The 21,050-nt window shown below is 42.3% G+C and overlaps 1 protein-coding gene across 1 annotated transcript in view; it reads left to right on the top strand.

Moving 5' to 3' along the window:
• myom1b (myomesin 1b) overlaps positions 1-21,050 on the top strand; it is a 31,590-nt gene that overhangs the window by 3,841 nt on the left and 6,699 nt on the right. The window contains exons 5-31 of the mRNA XM_058059319.2: positions 1,628-1,785; positions 1,883-1,975; positions 2,217-2,305; positions 2,469-2,510; positions 7,333-7,494; positions 7,571-7,732; positions 9,158-9,299; positions 9,412-9,611; positions 9,683-9,736; positions 9,800-9,924; positions 10,225-10,408; positions 10,486-10,660; positions 10,728-10,849; positions 12,709-13,158; positions 14,723-14,919; positions 14,996-15,122; positions 15,215-15,399; positions 15,472-15,586; positions 15,665-15,821; positions 15,891-15,997; positions 17,331-17,375; positions 17,465-17,601; positions 17,670-17,814; positions 17,880-17,939; positions 18,007-18,074; positions 18,138-18,251; positions 20,602-20,689. Coding sequence (XP_057915302.2) covers positions 1,628-1,785; positions 1,883-1,975; positions 2,217-2,305; positions 2,469-2,510; positions 7,333-7,494; positions 7,571-7,732; positions 9,158-9,299; positions 9,412-9,611; positions 9,683-9,736; positions 9,800-9,924; positions 10,225-10,408; positions 10,486-10,660; positions 10,728-10,849; positions 12,709-13,158; positions 14,723-14,919; positions 14,996-15,122; positions 15,215-15,399; positions 15,472-15,586; positions 15,665-15,821; positions 15,891-15,997; positions 17,331-17,375; positions 17,465-17,601; positions 17,670-17,814; positions 17,880-17,939; positions 18,007-18,074; positions 18,138-18,251; positions 20,602-20,689 — 3,703 coding nt within the window. The remainder of the gene's footprint in view (positions 1-1,627; positions 1,786-1,882; positions 1,976-2,216; positions 2,306-2,468; positions 2,511-7,332; positions 7,495-7,570; positions 7,733-9,157; positions 9,300-9,411; positions 9,612-9,682; positions 9,737-9,799; positions 9,925-10,224; positions 10,409-10,485; positions 10,661-10,727; positions 10,850-12,708; positions 13,159-14,722; positions 14,920-14,995; positions 15,123-15,214; positions 15,400-15,471; positions 15,587-15,664; positions 15,822-15,890; positions 15,998-17,330; positions 17,376-17,464; positions 17,602-17,669; positions 17,815-17,879; positions 17,940-18,006; positions 18,075-18,137; positions 18,252-20,601; positions 20,690-21,050) is intronic.

Raw genomic sequence — 21,050 nt, 5'->3', positions numbered from 1 at the left:
GAATGTGAGTGTGAATGGTTGTTTGTCTATAATGTGCCCTGTGATTGGCACATCCGAAGATGGCTGGGATAGTGTCCAGCACCCCCGTGACCCTGGTGAGGATAAGGGGTAGAAAATTAATGAATATTATTATTAGGGCTGTCAAAGTTAACGCCTTAATGACACGTTAACGGAAGTTCCCTTTACTGGCGGCAAATGTTCTGATGCGCGCGCTTCTCCTGTTTGACCCTCGGCCCCCAACGTAGGTTGATTGAACCACGGTAACTCTGTAGCCACAAGCTAGAACAAATATTGATGGGAAATGGAGAAAGAAAATAGTATTTAGATTGGTAAAGTTAGCTTCAAAGCCCTGGCAGTTTTTTGTATCTACTGTCGCTGTGTTTGACTTATCACGGATTACATGGCCTGCCAGAGACTGGAGCAGTGCAGGTATTGTTTTTATTGTCATATACAGTGCTACCTTGGCATAAGAGTGGCCCAACTAACCAGTGGTTTTTACATTTTTACATGTCTGATGATGTTTGCATTGAACTGCCAGCTAAATTGGAGTTACAGTTGCTATTGACGGGCTGTCAATGTGATGATCTTGGCTGAAGACCAGTGTTTTGCTAGCATTAGCCATTTAGCATCGAACTACCACAATGATGCACATTAGCACTCAAAGTCATCAAATCTTACCTTTATGCATTCCCACATAGTATCGGCATGCGGGAGCAAGTATGAGGTGAAAGAAAAAGGGGGAAAAATACATCCAAATACATCCATACAGCCCTCTTTGCATCGGACAACGGTGCGTTCAATGACCGTCGAAAAAGTATGACAAATCGCAAATCACATTAAACGTTCAAAAACTGTGGAAATAGTTAAGAGTATTGTACAAAAGTAATACTTATTTAATATAATTATTAATTTCTAAGTATTTCAATGTGTTTTAAAAGAGAAATGACATTAGGGTTGCAATTTGGATGAAATGTTTTATGACTATTGCTATGTTTTAGGTATTTTCATTTGTATATCTCATGAAGGAAAGGTGCAATGAGGAAATTCTTTAATAATAATCCTTTCTGAATGTTCCTAAATAGGCTTTTTACTCTCAAACATTTAGAATTTAAAACCAGTATTGTAAAAAAATAAAAAAATAAAAAATTAATAAATTAAAAAAATAAAACCAGTATGGTAAATAAACAAATCTTTTTTGAGCTGACACAAATAAACAAAGACATGTCAGTGTGAGAGGTCTCACTTGCTCACATTTTGTATTTGCTGAACGTTTGTGGGCGAGTTTAAGAGCTAATATGCTAATAAGAAAGAAAAATATGCTTGCTGACTGTATTTTTTAAAATAAAGTTCCCAAATTGATATCCCTTTACATACAATTTGATGTAATTATCGTTGTAGTTGCACATCAAAGAGATTTCTCCTACTTATTGTAGATTAAAAACTTATTTCAATCTGCGATTAAATATGATTAATTGTGAGTTAACTATGTACAAAGATTCGATTAATTGCGATCAAATATTTTAATCTATTGGCAGCCCTAATTATTATATTTTTTACAGTTGTCTTTGCCAGATCATGAATTCATTTGTTGTGCAGCAGTATGATGTCACGGCCTTCCCGCCTTCAGATCCACGAGCACGAGGAGCACTTTAAGCGCATGAATGAAGACAGCCTGATGCACGCTCCGGAGTTTGTCATCAAGCCTCGTTCTCACACCGTGTGGGAGAAGCAGTGCGTGCGTCTGCATTGCACCGTGAGCGGTTGGCCTGACCCTCGGGTCGTGTGGTACATCATCTAAGACACTCCAAAACCATCAGTTGGACATCTGAACAATATAAGATGAAAATATTTTCAAAATCCCTATTGTTGTTCCTTCCATAAGGTACAAAAACAACGTGGCTATTGACCCCTTGACCAATGCCGGCAAGTACAAAATTGAGAGCAAATACAGCGTGCACTCACTGGAGATCAACAGGTAGGTATCTCCTGTCCCAAACAAAGCATGCCCCATAATGAATGAATAAAATAATAATTAATAACTATAAATGCCAGTGGCCATTACTCAGTACAGTCATAACCACAGCTTAGAGAGCAACTGATGCCGATGACATCACCATAATGTCTATTTACCGCCAGAGTATTCCCGGACGGCCCTGAGAGATGGTGATTTACATCTTTATTCAGGGAATGTGCAAAATATGAATCTTCTCTTTCAGGTGCGATTTTGACGACACTGCCCAGTATCGCGTGTCTGCCATGAACTCCAAGGGAGAGTTGTCCGCCTTTGCATCCATTGTTGTAAAGAGTACGTCACACACAACCTGAACCAAAATACACATCTGTTAGATGCCATCATGATTAGAGAGACCCTTTGTGTGGCGTACACGCAAGGCATGCGGCACTCGACACAAATGGAACAACATCATATCAAGTTGCATCCGTGGTAACTGCTTCTGCTCATCACGCAGGGTTCAAAGGTGAAGTCGATGAGTCCCTGCCTGCTCCAAGACGTACGTGTGATCTATTTACAGTGTGTCTGTTATCATTTATTGGAAAAAAATATAATTATTATTACCGTATTTTCTGGACTATAAGTCACTCTGGAGTATAAGTCGCATAAGGCCAAAAATGCATAACTAGGTAGAAAAAAAAACATACATAAGTCGCACTGGAGTATAAATCCAAGGCCAAAAATGCATAATTAGGTGGAAAAAAACATACATAAGTCGCACTGCAGTATAAATCCAAGGCCAAAAATGCAAAATTAGGTGGAAAAAAAACATACATAAGTCGCACTGGAGTATAAATCCAAGGCCAAAAATGCATAATTAGGTAGAAAAAAAACATACATAAGTCGCACTGGAGTATAAATCCAAGGCCAAAAATGCATAATTAGGTAAAAAAAAAAACATGTATAAATCCAAGGCCAAAAATGCATAATTAGGTGGAAAAAAAACCATACATAAGTCGCACTGGAGTATAAATCCAAGGCCAAAAATGCATAATTAGGTAAAAAAAAAACGTATAAATCCAAGACCAAAAATGCATAATTAGGTGGAAAAAAAACATACATAAGTCGCACTGGAGTATAAATCCAAGGCCAAAAATGCATAATTAGGTGGAAAAAAAACATACATAAGTCGCACTGGAGTATAAATCCAAGGCCAAAAATGCATAATTAGGTAGAAAAAAAACATACATAAGTCGCACTGGAGTATGAGTCCAAGGCCAAAAATGCATAATTAGGTAGAAAAAAAAAAGTATAAATCCAAGGCCGAAAAAATGCATAATTAGGTTGAAAACAAACCTACATAAGTCGCACTGGAGTATGAGTCCAAGGCCATAAATGCATAATTAGGTAGAAAAAAACATACATAAGTCGCACTGGAGTATGAGTCCAAGGCCAAAAATGCATAATTAGGTAGAAAAAAACATACATAAGTCGCACTGGAGTATGAGTCCAAGGCCAAAAATGCATAATTAGGTAGAAAAAAAACATGTATAAATCCAAGGCCAAAAATGCATAATTAGGTGGGAAAAAGCATACATAAGTCGCACTGGAGTATGAGTCCAAGGCCAGAAATGCATAATTAGGTAGAAAAAAAACATACATACGTCGCACTGGAGTATGAGTCCAAGGCCAAAAATGCATAATTAGGTAGAAAAAAACATACATAAGTCGCACTGGAATATAAGTTGAATTTTTTGCGGGTAATTTAGTATTTTCCAAACTACTTGACCAAAACAGACATTACGTCCTCTTGGAAGGCAAGTTCTAACAATAAAAGAATAGAGAACAGGCTGAATAGTTGTAAGATATGCTAACACAATGGTTATTCAGCTACACAAAAAATAAACATGAACAGAAAAGGTGTCCAGTCTTTATGTAAGATAATTTTTTTTTTCATTTATAAGTCGCAGTAACAGCCAACCTATGAAAAAAAGTGCGACTTATAGTCCGGAAAATACGGTATATTCATCATATTACTAAATGAATACCTAATGTTGTGATATTCACCTTATTTGAATGCGTGTTTGTTTCTGTGATACTGCAGGGACCAGTTTTAAAGGTAACTGGGTCATATGGTTCTGGTTTGGTTAACAGCACACAAACCAGGACCGTGCATGACTATCCATTTTGTTGTAGTTCACATTAGTTATTTTTAACCATTAGTTTTCCCATTTTCAGCACATATGCAAAGTAGCTGATGTATGTTGTTTAGGTTTTAGGTTTCTGTTAGGTTTCTGTTGATAACATCGGTAATCTTAGCAAAGGGCTATTTAGTTCATCTTGGCTTCAACAAGGCTTTGGTTTGTTGTGCTTCACTATTTAGTTCTTAGTTTTTCTTTTGTCACCATCTTGCTAACTTTGCACAACATTGCCATTGTTTCCCATCCAAAAATAAACCCCATCTTGTTGATGTCCTCAGGGTATTGAATTGATCTCAGCTGGACTGCTTCATCAGTTCATGCTCACAAACACTACTCAGACTACATACAGTGAAGAAAATAAGTATTTGAACACCCTGCTATTTTGCTATTTCTCCCACTTAGAAATCATGGAGGGGTCTGAAATTTTCATCGTAGGTGCATGTCCACTGTGAGAGAGATAAACTAAAAAGAAAAATCCAGAAATCACAATGCATGATTTTTTAACAATTTATTTGTGTGATACAGCTGCAAATAAGTATTTGAACACCTGTGTATCATCTAGAATTCTGACCCTGAAAGACCTGTTAGTCTGCCCATTAGAAGTCCACCTGCACTCCATGTATCATCCTGAATCAGATGCACCTGTTTGAGGTCGTTAGCTGCATAAAGACACCTGTCCACCCCATACAATCAGTAAGACTTTAACTTGTAACATGGCGAAGACCAAAGAGCTGTCCAAAGACACCAGAGACAAAATTGTACACCTCCACAAGGCTGGAAAGGGCTACGGAGCAATTACCAAGCAGCTTGGTGAAAAAAGGTCCACTGTTGGAGCTATCATTAGAAAATGGAAGAAGCTAAACATGACGGTCAATCTCAATCGGAGTGGAGCCCCATGCAAGATATCACCTCGTGGGGTCTCAATGATTCTAAGAAAGGTGAGGAATCAGCCCAGAACTACACGACAGGACTTGGTCAATGACCTGAAAAGAGCTGGGACCACCGTTTCCAAGGTTACTGTAGGTAATACACTAAGACGTCATGATGTGAAATCATGCATGGCACGAAAGGTTCCCCTGCTTAAACCAGCACATGTCAAGGCCCGTCTTAAGTTTGCATATGACCATTTGGATGATACAGAGGAGTCATGGGAGAAAGTTTTATGGTCAGATGAGACCAAAATAGAACTTTTTGGTCATAATTCCAATAAGCGTGTTTGGAGGAAGAAGAATGAAGAGTACAATCCGAAGAACACCATCCCTACTGTGAAGCATGGGGGTGGTAGCATCATGCTTTGGGGGTGTTTTTCTGCACATGGGACAGGACGAGTGCACTGCATTAAAGAGAGGATGACTGGGGCCGTGTATTGTGAGATTTTGGGGAACAACCTCCTTCCCTCTGTCAGAGCATTGAAGATGGGTCGTGGCTGGGTCTTCCAACACGACAACGACCCGAAGCACACAGCCAGGAAAACCAAGGAGTGGCTCCGTAAGAAGCATATCAAGGTTCTAGCATGGCCCAGCCAGTCTCCAGACCTGAACCCAATCGAAAATCTTTGGAGGGAGCTCAAACTCCGTGTTTCTCAGCGACAGCCCAGAAACCTGACTGATCTAGAGAAGATCTGTGTGGAGGAGTGGGCCAAGATCCCTCCTGCAGTGTGTGCAAACCTGGTGAAAAACTACAGGAAACGTTTGACCTCTGTAATAGCAAACAAAGGCTACTGTACCAAATATTAACATTCATTTTCTCAGGTGTTCAAATACTTATTAGCAGCTGTATCACACAAATAAATTGTTAAAAAATCATGCATTGTGATTTCTGGATTTTTCTTTTTAGTTTATCTCTCTCACAGTGGACATGCACCTACGATGAAAATTTCAGACCCCTCCATGATTTCTAAGTGGGAGAAATAGCAAAATAGCAGGGTGTTCAAATACTTATTTTCTTCACTGTAGGACAGGTCTAGTTTGAGAGCTTGAGGGGGATGCTTGTCGAGGTTTTGGTCTTTTGTGGGGTCAAATGTCAGTTGTTGGCGTACAATGGTCACTTTCCAGGATTAGTCTTCCATTCAGATGTAATTATGGTCATGGACCCACCTGGCTAAATGATTGAATCTTCTCAGAAGGTCAAAAGAACTAGTTCTTTTTTGTGAATGGAATGAACGAGGTCACCGCCCCTAAAATATCCGTTCAGTCCGTTCAGTTGCAAATGCTTTTTTTTTTGATTGGCCGTAGAGTCAGTTCATCGTTCCTTTTGAACTGCGGGACTACCTGCGTGCTGTCCTATCGTCACGCCTCGCTCTGTGGGTGGGTGCGGTTAGCTGACTGAAAGACCGAGAATCAGTTCTCAGTCTCAGTTCTTTCTGACTGGAAAGAACAAGTGTCTTGGTCTTTCTGAAGACTGAGAGTCTCGGTCTTTCTGACTAGTTCTTTTGACCCATTCGTTCATGACCCACACACCACTAATTGACCGACACTCGTCAGCCGTTCATTCATGATGGACACAGTACTATTTTTAGCATTGTTTTTAATGCATCTCAAGAACCATCAAAAACCATTAAAAACCTTATATTTTTTGTTATTTCTACTATAATTTTATATTACAAGGAGTGCAATACGATCATAGTGTTGTACGGGGGGAGGGGGTTGCAGCACAATCACAGCGTCAGACTGTGTGTGTGTGTGTGTGAGGGGGGGGGGGGGGGGTCGTAACGCCGGACCGCAGAGCTGAGATGCTCGAATCCGGAGGGCTGTCATAATACTTCATACTGTTGAGTCGGAACGAACATGAACATGAGTGGACGGACTGACTCGACACGACTGACCGGATCTATGCACAGGGGGAGATCACAGGCTAACGACCATGTGACCGAAATGAACGGATATTTTTTACTGAATGAACCGGAAATTCAGTTTTTGCCCACCACTGGTGCCGCAGACCTCCCCTTCAGTTCATAGATGGCTTCTCAACCTAAACTCAAATCCTCTGTATTCTCTGACCAGAATTTGGTAATTCTGTAAAAATCGGTACGTTCCTTCCTATCCCGTTTGACTAGTGTTTGAGCATGAAGTGTTGAATTCTTCTTCGGAACAGTCCAGTTACGATGGATTCAATGCCCTGAGAATACAATGACCTGGACGAATGAGAATATTCACGGTACCTTGTTATGTCCATGTATAGATGGCCCAGTATCCGAGTATGGCATCACCTTCCAAACTCACATCGTGGATAAGTTTGGTGTGTCCTTTGGGAGGGAGGGTGAGACCATGAGTTTGGGATGTACGGTCATCATCTACCCTGCCTTACACCGCTACCAGCCAGAGATCCAGTGGTACAGAGATGGCAAGTACCAAGTTCCATGTTGTATAAATTCTTCTTGGCAATTTATAGAAGTTTTCATTGTCATGCACCCTCCTAGATGTACTACTGTCTCCGTCTAAGTGGACCCACATGCACTGGAGTGGGGACAAAGCTGCACTGACTCTCACACACCTAAACAAAGAGGATGAAGGACTTTACACTCTGCGGGTCACCACCAAGTCTGGATATGAGACATATTCTGCCTATGTCTTTGTGAGAGGTCAGCTTCTCTAAACCTGAAATGCTGTCATTTTCTATTTGTTTGTTGTTGTTTGTAACAAAATAATGCAATTTATGGTAATGGTTTTATTTCATTTGAACATGCATCAGATTACAATTGAGTGCATCCCATAATCAGTTCACAGTTCCACATGTCCAAAAGGAGTAGGAAGAAGCAAAGCTTATTAAATCCTACCCCTCCATCTGGTACTTTTACAATCAGTAACTGTTACATTTGTTCACTTCCTGCTTTCCTAATATAGTTTTGTTTAATTAAAAAAATATATATTATAAAAAAGACCTCACAGACATCGCAGACCTCACAGCTAGAAGACCAGGGTTCAATTCCACCCTCGGCCATCTCTGTGTGGAGTTTGCATGTTCTCCCCATGCATGCGTTGGTTTTCTCTGCGTAATCCGGTTTCCTCCCACTTTCCAAAAACATGCTAGGTTTATTAGCCACTCCAAATTGTCCATGAATGTGAGCGAGAATAGTTGAGAATAGAGTGTCACCCTCGGCCATCTCTGTGTGGAGTTTGCATGTTTTCCCCGTGCATGCGTGGGTTTTCTGCGGGTACTCCGGTTTCCTCGCACATTCCAAAAACATGCTAGGTTAATTGGTGACTCCAAATTGTCCATAGGTATGAATGTGAGTGTGTATGGTTGTTTGTCTATATGTGCCCTGTGATTGGCTGGCGACCAGTCCAGGGTGTACCCCGCCTCTCGCCTGAAGACAGCTGGGATAGGCTCCAGCACCCCCGCGACCCTCGTGTGGAAAAAGCGGTAGAAAATGAATGAATGAATGAATATATATATATATATATATATATATATATATATATATATATATATATATATATGTTTTTTATTTTATTTTATTTTTATTTTATTTTTGTCACGTATCGAAGTACCATACAATGACATAATGGGTACCATAGCAAGTGTCAATATAGTGATATGTATAGCACATCATGACTGGTTCAAGACTCTTCATCCTTGTATTTAGCAAACATCAACTGCTTGTATTGTTTCTTGAATTGGCTCATCATTTTCTAAATACAAGGAAGTGAAGTCAGTCTATGATGAATTCCAGCATGCTGTTTTCTTTGTCTCTGCCAAGTATGCCACTAAGTCAAGGTCAAATACAATAACAGAACCTCTGGCACTCGTAGCATTCAAAGCATGTGAGCTACTGGTTTTTAAATATCTCCAATAGAGAGACAACACCATGGAAAAAGTGGTCAGTGAAGCTTATCTTTACAGCCCCCAGAGGTCATCTGATCTTTCCATCCTCTATCAGGTGGCACATGTTGGAATTCATCATTCATCAGCCACTGTTGGGTCACGTTGACTTCAGATCGAAAGAGTTTTGGACTATTTTGGCACTGAAACTGAACTGAACTGAACGTCCTTGTGTATGTCCAAGATGCTGATGCTGAAGTGGAGGGAGCACCAGGGGCCCCCCTAGATGTGGGCTGTCTGGATGCCAATAAGGATTACATCATTGTCACTTGGAAGCAACCGGCAGTCGATGGCGGCAACTCTATTCTGGGTTACTTTGTGGACAGGTTAGACATCGAGAGTGTAAAATTATATATTTATTTATGGAAATTTCAGTACTAAAGATGTCATATAGTAGATTATCTACAAGTGGTAACTATGCTAGCAAAATATATGCAGATGTGAGGTTGGAACGAACCACTGGATCCAGTGCAACGACACTCCCGTCAAGTTCGCCCGATTTCCCGTCACTGGCTTGGTCGAGGGCCGGTCTTATATCTTCCGTGTGCGTGCTGTCAACAAGAGCGGCATGAGCCGTCCGTCACGGGTGTCCGAACCTGTGGCCGCCATGGACCCGGCTGACCGCGCTCGCATGAGAGGTTATCATTCGAACATTCTTCATCGGGTGATGTTGGAGAACTTTAAACCGCAGCTTCCTTCTTGTTGTCAGGTACTTCTGCTCCTTGGACCGGCCAAATCATCGTCACAGAGGAAGAACCTGCAGGTTCATACAACTTTCATAGGTTTATTTGCACATTATTTGTAACTTACGGTGTATTTTTGGCAGAGGGTATCGTCCCTGGAAGACCTCGTTCTCTGCAGGTTACAGAAGCAACCAAGAATTATGTGGTTCTGAGCTGGAAGCCCCCTGGTGAGAAAGGCCTGGAAGGTGTCATGTACTACGTGGAGAAGGTAATTTAGCAGGTTTACTTCCAATACCACCAAACAGTACAGTTCAGTTCTTAAGTGACATGGTACAGTCCTATGTATAGACTTAAATATGAAATACCAAAGGTTAGAATCCAATCCAAGATCATTCTAATCCATTTTCTAGTTCCACCCTTTAGGAATCCTACCACTATGGTACGTAAGGTAGGATACCAGATCAGGTTGGCAGTTTGGTACCCTTTGAACCCATTAACTTTTCAATAGGGTCAACCAAAGTGAAGATGGAGGTAAAGGTGATGTTCTTGACCATTTTTCGTCCCTCAGTGTGTGTCAGGCACAGACACTTGGCAGAGGGTGAACACGGAGATCCCCGTCAAATCACCTCGTTTCGCTCTGTTTGACCTCGCCGAGGGCAACTCCTATTGCTTCCGCGTCCGTTGTTGCAACTCCGCTGGCGTCGGCGAACCATCCGACCCAACTGAGGCCACCACGGTTGGAGACAAGCTCGGTCAGAGAAGTCCATAACCACAATTCCAAGTACGTATTCTCGGTTGTGACATATGAGACATATGTTTGAATCCGTAGACACCCCAGCTGCTCCAAGCAAAGTTGTTCCTACAAGAAACACTGCTACATCCGTTGTGGTATCCTGGGAAGCCTCCCGGGATGCTCAAGAGTTGGTGGGATACTACATCGAGGCGAGCGTTGTGGGTAGCAACATCTGGGAACCCTGCAACAACAAACCTGTCAACGCAACAAGGTAAACATCACTTTTTTTCTTAATATGTATTTAAATGTAGTGTCTTAAGTCCCAGACCTTTTTGTAGGTTCATCTGCCACGGTCTGATGACAGGAGAGAAGTACGTGTTCAGGGTGAGGGCTGTGAACGCCGCGGGACTCAGTCAGTTCTCTCAGGAATCAGAAGCTGTGGAGGTGAAGGCTGCAATCGGTGAGCGACATTCTGATGATCTTTTATTAGATTTAAAGGAAGTGGATGTAGTTTCTAAGGAAGACAAGCTAATGATCTGAAGATGCGTTCTTGTCCGATTAAGGCAACAAATCCTGGTGATAAGGTCCACTTCTTTTTCACAGACTTAAGTATAATCCCAGTAAATAGTCTTGCTTTGAATGATATGTATAATGATATTTAAAATGAATTAGGATGATTATATACAGGATGTGGCATCTGATCACCTGTGTTCGCCATCTTGCACTCCCACACTGTTCTCCACCATGGTTGTCACTTTTGTGTGCTCCGTCCACCAACATCCACCCAACCACCCACCACCTCCCTGCACAGCCTGAGGCGGGGACAGGGTCAGGACTTGTAGACTTCCTCTAATTTGGGTCAGTGCGATCCAACTCAGCGGTCGTTACAAACCAGCCCAAGATTCACACACCAACATCCTTCCCTTCCTCCCACCCCCCTCTACCCCTCCATTTCCCTCACTTGTCCGGGCGTTAAGGCCTTGTCAGCAACCACACCCCCAGTGTTCAAGGTACCAACAAACAGATCCCCCAACTCCTGCTTCCAAAGCAAATTAACCATGCTGTTTGAATGACGCTTGCATTGTTTGAATGTTTTACAGTAATGGCTTCCAACATCTTAAGAAAATAACTTGGTATTAGTACATGTTTGTGTATTTCAAAAGTATACTGTTAAGTGTTAAGTTACAGTGTGATGAATTTAGTGTTCTCAGTAAGATGTGAGTCAGACTATGTTATATATAATTCACTCATTTTCTACCGCTTATCCTCATGAGGGTCGTGGGGGGTGCTGGAGCCTATCCCAGCTGTCCTGGGGCGAGAGGCGGGGCACACCCCGGACTGGTCGCCAGCCAATCACAGGGCACATATAGACAAACAACTATTCTCGCTCACATTCATGGACAATTTGGAGTGGCTAATAAACCTAGCATGTTTTTGGAAAGTGGGAGGAAACCGGATTACGCAGAGAAAACCAACGCATGCATGGGGAGAACATGCAAACTCCACACAGAGATGGCCGAGGGAGGAATTGAACTCGGGTCTCCTAGCTGTGAGGTCTGCGCACTAACCACTCGTCCGCCGTGCAGCCATGTTATATATAATGACCTGCAATTTCCCATGGGTTGACAACATCTAATATGATGTTAGCAATGCTGCTTCCAGTAATGGCGGCTAAGCTAACTAGCAAGCTACTTCTCCCACCATATGATTAAATGAATCAATGAATAAACAAAACTCCATAATGTTGGGATTTTGTTGTTTACCGGACATTTACTTTCCAATGTAGTATGTATAAAAGTGTAGTATGAGGTACATACATCTGGTTGCTGTCGGTCGTAATCAAGGACCGCCATTCTCCATAGACATTGAGCTTCCATGTGCTGAAGCTACAGCTTCAATGGAGGTTTATCATAGCATCCGTGCTGCTGTAGAAGGAAGTGAGGTCTTCAGTTTAGCATATTTTAATGTGCAAATAAATATACTGTACTGATTCACACCATGTACAACTTCCTCTACAGGAAGTACTTAAAATCTGTTCATTTATGCATGTGGTAACGTTGATGAAATGCATTGGCATTGTGACTGAAGCGCTGCTACATGATCCTGCTGTTTGGCTGCATGTTCTCATCATGTCCTCACATGGATGTCACCTTTTGGCCATCTTGTCTTCATCTTTCCAACCCGGACAGATAAAGACATCTTTTTTGCTTATTTATTTATTTATTTATTCATATTTGTTAGTCATTGTAAACTCTGCTTATATGACTTGCAGCTGTCTGTTCTAAAAACAACTCTGATTTTCTCTGCTAACTCCTGTAGGGGGCGGCATCCCTCATGGTGTGTTGCCGGAGATGGGGCCGGGGGGTAAAGCAGGCCGACTAACCCCGCACAGGCCACACTGGACGGGCACGCATGACACTGTCCGATTCTCCCCTGACACATTGCAAATGAGCAAAGCTCAGGCTGACCCCGAACACGGGCAGGGGAAGGGGCCCAGGGCGGCTAGCTCAGGGCCCCCGGATCCTGCAGAGAGAGAAAACGAGGGGGCAATAAAGAGCAATGTGTCTCAGGCCCAGAATGTGGTAAAAGATCATCTCTCACAGTCTGCGCCGGGCTCACTTTGTGAACCGCTTACTGACATAGAAGCACATTTAGGCTCGTTTCACGATGTGAAAACAGCCGAGGGGCCCGAGGCTGAGCAGGCATGTGAGTTGTCAGTAGATGCTTCTGCTAACCAGGAGACAGCGAGGCCCCGTTCAGAGTCATCAGGTGAGCATCGGCTAAGGATGGAGGTACAAAAACAAGCCTCCCCAATCACATATTTTTATGGTAATGGTTTTATTTCATTTGAACATGCATCAGATTACAATTGAATGCATCACATAATCAGTTCACAGTTCCACATGTCCAAAAGGAGTAGGAAGAAGCAAAGCTTATTAAATCCTACCCCTCCATCTGGTACTTTTACAATCTGTAACTGTTACATTTGTTCACTTCCTGCTTTCCATAATACAGTTTAAGGTTTTGTTTTGTTTTGTTTTTTTAATAATGACCATACAATGACATAATGTGTACCATAGTAAGTGTCAATATAGTGATATGTATAGCACATCATGACTGGTTCAAGACTCTTCATCCTTGTATTTAGCAAACATCAACTGCTTGTATTGTTTCTTGAATTGGCTCATCGTTGTGCATTGTTTGAGGGTCTTACTCAATCCATTCCATAGTTTGATTCCACATACTGAAATGCTATGGCTTTTTAACGTAGTCCTAGCATATAAGTGTTTCAAATGTAGTTCTTCCCTGAGATCATATTTCTCCTCTCTTGTAGAGAAGTATTGGATGACATTCTTAGGTAATTGGTTGTTTTTATACTTAAGAAGAAGAACTATATCAGCAAGTTTAAGTATTTGTGATGTTAGAAATAAGGAGTTAGTATGTTCTCTGTAGGCGGCATTATGAATTATCCTTGCTGGCCTTTTTTGCAGTACATTTAGCGAGTGAAGATTGCTTATATAGTTATTACCCCATATTTTCCACACAATAAGTAAGATATGGTAGAACCAGAGAGCAGAGATGTCCATTTACATGTACAGTCGAAACCAGTTTGTATACCTTGTGTACTAAAAACACAAAGTACTCGAGGTTCTTTTGACACAAAATAAACAGGTGGCGTTCTCCTCACAGGTAAGTCACTCTCATACACTTCCTGGTTGAATCTAACTCCAGACAGCCACGCTCAGATATTGTCCCGGCTTTCCACAAGCTTCTCACTCATGGTCAGGTCACCCTGAAAACATTTCTCACCACCACCGCCCCCCCCCCCCCCCAAAAGGATGTTAGTTACATAAGCACCAGAACATGGCTTCATGCAACCAGCACGGCAAACTCCAATCCCTTTCGTAGGGATGTCCGATAATATCGGTCAGCCGATATTATGGGAAGTTATTTTTTAAATGTTTAGCAATGAATAGCTTAGCATAGTGTGACCAAATGCCCTGTTTTCCCAGAAAATGCCATGTTTTCACTTAGTTTTTTTGTTGTTGTGATTGTTGACAAAGTGGTTTTCATTGCTTTTGATTGGGCCGTTTATGTTAATAGAAATATGGTCCCCCTCCTAGCTTAGTATAATGCTTGTTTGCTTCCATATCCAATATTTCCTAATAAAAGGACCAAGTAACAATCTGTCAGTTTTTACTGAGCTACAAAATAATTTTAAAATTAATTTTTGCTAGGAAGTCAAGGGCCTTCAGAATTAAATATGTCCCTTAGTGGTTGAGTTTCAGTTTGTGATGCATTCAGGGTTCATTTGAGTTGTCTGTCATCTTAGCGACCCCCGCCCCACCGTTTGGCATCACCGTGCTGGAATGCGTACGTGACTCCATGGTGCTGGCCTGGAAACAGCCGGCCTTTATCGGCGGGGCTGACATCACCGGATACTTTGTGGATTACCGTGACGTCATCGACGGCGTACCGGGCAAGTGGCACGAGGCCAACATCAAGGCGGTCAGCGATCGGGCGTACAGAGTGAGTCTTCATTCCTTTCAAGTCTGACGAGCAGTTCTTGAAGCTAAGTAAAGCACCACCGTTTTCATGTCTGTAGGTGACTGACCTGAAAGAGAACAGGAAGTATCAGTTCCAGGTTCGGGCAGCTAATATTGCAGGCGTGGGCATCCCATCACTTCCCAGCGACACGTTCCTGTGCGAGGAGTGGACCATTGCTGTTCCAGGTGGACTTTCAGCATCTATCAGACCTTTAAAACCTGACTTGGCATCAGCATTTATATATGGACATTTATATGGACCTTCTCTCGCACCGTAGGACCTCCTCACGATCTCGAACTCAGGGAGGTACGATGTGACTCCATGACGCTGCTATGGAAACCACCGGTGTACCAGGGCCGCGATCCTGTCAACGGCTTCTACATCGATATAAAAGAAGCTGAAGCCCCAGAAGAAGCTTGGAAAGGAATCAACTCCAAGGCCACAGAGAATACCTTCTTCAAGGTCGCTGCGGTGTCTCTGTGACGGCGTTCCCATGTTCCAAAAGCTTGCTTATTCATCTTCTTTGTTCTGCAGGTAAAGAATCTAAAGGAGGGAGAGACCTACGTATTCCGTGTGCGAGCTCAGAACCAAGCCGGTGTAGGAAACACTTCAGACATCTCAGAGGCGGTCCAAGCTCTGACCAAACCAGGTAGGAGACAACACTGCTGATAAATAGCATAAACATGATATTTTTTTTTACTTCAAGTTCACTTCCTCGTGGTTTTAGGCACTAAGGAAATAGTTGTGGACGTCGACGATGATGGGAACATCTCCCTGAACTTTGAATGTGGCAACATGACCCCCGACTCCAAATTCCTGTGGTGCAAGAATTACGAGGACATCTCCGACTCGTCACGTTTGACTGTGGAGACCAAAGGAAACAAGTGAGATGATCTTTGATGGGCACTCTAAGTGACTCACTCATTGATGATGATTTGTTTGTTTGTTTACAGGTCAAAGGTGACCTTCAGCAGTCCTGGAGACGAAGACATTGGCATTTATTCATGTCTTGTCACTCACGCTGATGGCGATTCATCCAGCTACACCATCTCACAGGAAGGTATACCAAGCCAAACAAAGCCAATATGCTTGTTTTACCATTAACTAGGCTTACATTATGCAGACGGTAGCAGAGATGAGGAGGTTCACATTGGGAGTGACCAGGATGGATAGGATCATGAACGAGTACATCAGAGGGACATTACATGTTAGAGAACTTGGAGATAAAGTCAGAGAGGCCAGACTGAGATGGTTCAGACATGTCCAGAGGAGAGATAATGAATATATTTGAGGAAGGTTTATGGATGTAGTGGAGGACATGAGGGTAGTTGGTGTGAGAGAGACAGATGCAGAAGACAGGGTTGGATGGAGGAGATTAATTTGCTGTGGCGACCCCTGTAGGGAAAAGACCAAATAGAAAGAAGAACATTTTTCACTGAAAACCTGAATGAAGGGCGGCACGGCGGTCGAGTGGTTAGCGCACAGTCCTCACAGCTAGGAGACCAGGGTTCAATTCCACCCTCGGCCATCTCTTTGTGGAGTTTGCATGTTCTCCCCGTGCATGCGTGGGTTTTCTCCGGTTTCCTCCCACATTCCAAAAACATGCTAGGTTAATTGGCGACTCCAAATTGTCCATAGGTATGAATGTGAGTGTGAATGGTTGTTTGTCTATATGTGCCCTGTGATTGGCTGGCGAGCAGTGCAGGGTGTACCCCGCCTCTCGCCCAAAGACAGCTGGGATAGGCTCCAGCACCCCCGCACCCCCCTCGTGAGGAAAAAGCGTTAGAAAATGAATGAATGAATGAATGAACCTGAATGAAAATCAGGTTTATCCACCTATGCTGGGTCCCTCCAGCTGCATTCGCTGCCTTCTGAAGCGCAGATACAGTGCCCGGAGAGGAGCTAAAGTATCAGTGTGATATCAGTGTTCACAATGCCTGCTTCAAACATAGCGCAAACGCTCGCTTGTCACACGTCAAACTCGTTGCGTGTCACGCATCATCTGGAGTCCGTCGCAGCTCCACACACAACAAAAGTTCCTCCTGCACGAGATCCCCAAATTTTGCCCACACTTGGTTGGGACCAGAGCCTGACAAATGATCACTCACAATCCTCAAATTCACCATACTCTTTCTTCCACCCTGCCGATATTGATACTGTCCTTGTTCACTGATATCAGGTGATACGGATAGGCGGTCGATCGATCGGAGCACCCCTAGTTTCAACCATTTCTAACCATCAAGTGTTGTTATAAAACATTGGTTCTCAACTCTCAAAAGGGGAAAATTCTAGCACAGACAAGAATGCGAGGTGCATTCAAATACCAGTTAAGAATTACTGTTATGAAACGTGTTCTAAAAAAAAGTTATGGTGAAATCCTCTTTTATTTTCAGAGTTGAAGAGGCTGCTGGAGATCAGCCATGATCACAAGTTCCCCAGTAAGTGCACCCACAGCACCGCTGTTCTGTTTTTAAGTCTACATCATTAAAGTGCTTCCTGTCATGTTCTCCTGCCGTCACTCTTCCAGCTATTCCCCTCAAGTCCGATTTGGCCGTGGAGCTGCTGGAGAAGGGCAGAGTTCGCTTTTGGCTGCAGGCCGACAAGATTTCAGCCAACGGCAAAGTGGATTACATTTTCAACGACAACGTCGTGTCTCAGGGGGAGGTAAAGCAACAAAACAATATTGTCAGTTGGCGTTCTGTCTACAATGAAATTCACCCTTTTTGTTGCAGAAATACAAGATGAACTTTGACAAGAACACCGGTGTGATTGAGATGATCATGGAGTCTCTGACACCAGCAGATGAAGGCACCTTCACCTTTAAGATGCAAGATGGAAAAGCAACCAACCAGTCCAGTCTGGTACTGATAGGGGACGGTAGGTCCAGTTAGACACTGTGTTCAAGATTTTGTCACTTGTGGACAATGTGTTTTGGTTTACAGTCTTCAAGGATCTGCAGAAGGAATCTGAGTTCCAGAGGAAAGAATGGTTCCGAAAACAAGGTGTTTGTATTCACCTTTTGCGCTGAAATCTCCATGTCGACTTTTTTGACCATCATTTTGTTTCCAGGTCCTCACTTTATCGATTATTTGGGTTACGAGGTGACACCGGAATGTTGTGTTATGCTGAAGTGCAAGGTGAGACTTGTTTATTTGGGTTCTTGTAACACAACTACAACACTCCACTGTGTTGCATTCAAGGTGGGAAACATAAAGAAGGAGACCTCGGCACTGTGGTACAAGGATGGACGGGAGATCAAGGCAGATGAAAATCTGGGATTCACGGAAGGAGTGCTCAAACTGGAAATTGCTCAGGTATGAAGGTTCAGCAGCAATAAAAGAGGGGGGGGGGGGGGGGGGTTATCATGTCCATATTTTGGTTTGGTTGGTTTGGATATTTTGGTTTCTTTGTTCTCATTTCCATTATAGGTGGTCCTTGTTTTTACATAAGAGAACTAGTTATTGCCCATAAGTATGAATATGAGTGTGAATGGTTGTTTGCCTATATGTGCACTGTGATTGGCTGGCGACCATTCCAGGGTGTACCCCGCCTCTGGCCCGAAGACAGCTGGGATAGGCTCCAACACCCTCGGCGACCCTCGTGAGGAAAAGCGGTAGAAAATGAATGAATGAATGAATGAGAACTAGTTATGTGTGTACGGCGGAAGAATACATAAGCGGACTAATACGTAGTCGAACGTCACTACCATGAGGAAGGACAAGGTTTCTTTCACTCTTTTCAGTTGGCTTTTTAACTTTAAAGGAAAACTGCACTTTTGGGGGAATTTTACCCATCATCCACATCCATCCTTATGTGAGACCTTTATGTGCATTCTAAAGATATAAAAACAGATAAAAAGAGGCACATAATTGAACACACGTATTCCACCTAAAATGGTAATGGTTTAATTTCATTTGAACATGCATCAGATTACAATTGAATGCATCACATAATCAGTTCACAGTTCCACATGTCCAAAAGGAGTAGGGAGAAGCAAAGCTTATTAAATCCTACCGCTCCATCTGGTACTTTTACAATCAGTAACTGTTACATTTGTTCACTTTCTGCTTTCCATAATACAGTTTAAGGTTTTTTTTTGTTTGTTTTTTTGTAATAATGCACCTCGTACCTTGTACGAGGTGATATGACCATCCAATGACATAATGGGTACCATAGTAAGTGTCAATATAGTGATATGTATAGCACATCATGACTGGTTCAAGACTCTTCATCCTTGTATTTAGCAAACATCAACTGCTTGTATTGTTTCTTGAATTGGCTCATCGTTGTGCATTGTTTGAGGGTCTTACTCAATCCATTCCATAGTTTGATTCCACATACTGAAATGCTATGGCTAGCATAACGTAGTCCTAGCATATAAGTGTTTCAAATGTAGTTCTTCTCTGAGATCATATTTCTCCTCTCTTGTAGAGAAGTATTGGATGACATTTTTAGGCAATTGGTTGTTTTTAGCATTATGCATTATTTTAGCTGTTTGAAGATGAACTATATCAGCAAGTTGAAGTATTTGTGATTTTAGAAATAAGGAGTTAGTATGTTCTCTGTAGGCGGCATTATGAATTATCCTTACTGGCCTTTTTTGCAGTACATTTAGAGTAAAGATTGCTTTTATAGTTATTACCCCCATATTTCCACACAATAAGTAAGGTATGGTAGAACCAGAGAGCAATAAAGAGTGTGAAGTGATTTCTGATTGAGAACAAGTTTTGCTTGTTTTATGTTTTTATATTTATATTTATTTATTTATATAACAGTTACATTCATTCAACAGGTAGTAATTACAGTATTTACATATGTAACATTGGCTTGGGAACGAATTTGTGGTCGGGCTAGTCGCCAGCCGTAAGGTAAGGTGTCACTACACCAGTGGTGTAGTTCTTTGGCGTTAAAAATGCTAATAATAATAACAATGTTGTTTGGTTATTATGCAAGTGACATTATGTAAATGGAGTTTGGGCCGTTTTTTTTTTTCGTTTTTTTTCCATTCTGGAAAAGGGAAGTAAAATGGACAGTAATATCTAAGCAGTTATTGAGAGTAAGTCTGTCTCTCCCCCCTTTGCAACGCCCCTTCCAGTGTGGAAGACGACCACAGGGATTAGTAAGTAATGAGTTGACTAAATTGTACGTCTCTCATGTGTTCTGTGTATTGTGACTTATCTGTTCACTAAAACTCCACTTCCGTAGTCGTAGGAAAGGAACTGGTACGTAGACCGAGGACCTCCTGTAATCTCTTCGACCTCTTGTCGTTCCTGTGTCGACGTTAAATGTCTGTGCCGCAGACTGACACGCCAATGTGCTGCTAATGTGACTAACAAGGCTGCTGTCACATGTGTCCCATTTCAGCGCGACACGCCCGCAGACACAGCAGACATTGCCGCAGACCATATCCGGAGAAGGCTGAAAGTTGGGATCAGTTGCCGGCCTTTGCTTTACCGCTTGAGAATGCTGTTGTTTATATTTAGATGGAGTGTTTGAATCCTTGCTTGCTGGCTTTTTTGCTTTGTGTTGAACAAGAGTTCTGCAGCACCCAGCGCAGAAGAGAAAAGCTAGTCTTTTCTGACCAATAGAAATCCCGTAGTTTTTTTAATGACATCATTGGCGTTCTACATCTCTAACATATTGTGGCGGCTGTCTCGTGAACAGATTTCCAAAAAGGATGCTGGCGTGTATGAGATTGTTTTGAAGGACGACAGAGGAAAGGACACTTCATCGCTAAACCTGACCGACCAAGGTGATCCTGCAGCTCGTTTATTTTTTGATGGATAGATTTTTCCAATAGTCAAATTTCCTGGCTGACGCTTTAGCCGGGTGACGATATAATAATTAGAGCTAGCATTATATCCCACCTCTTCCTGCTTTGAGTACGCCAACATAACCCCCACACTGCTATTGCTACTGATATTAACTAATTCCATGTGTACCCTATCATAGCCACACAATGGCTCCAAATTGTACTTAGCTTTGTTTGTAGACACTGTTTTTGTGTCCGCGTAGTAGGATTCTTGATTTATCAAATAGTTTTTTAGATTTTAGAATTATAGAGTATAAAACCTGTTTACAACATTCTATAGTTAATAATATTATTAGAGCCG

Source organism: Doryrhamphus excisus, linkage group LG7 (genome assembly GCF_037039965.1).
Source record: "Doryrhamphus excisus strain RoL-2023G ecotype Guam linkage group LG7, RoL_Dexc_Guam_v1.1, whole genome shotgun sequence".
NCBI classification, from domain to species: Eukaryota; Metazoa; Chordata; class Actinopteri; order Syngnathiformes; family Syngnathidae; genus Doryrhamphus; species Doryrhamphus excisus.
Note: the sequence above shows the minus strand (reverse complement) of the source record. Positions and strands in the feature narration are given on the sequence as shown.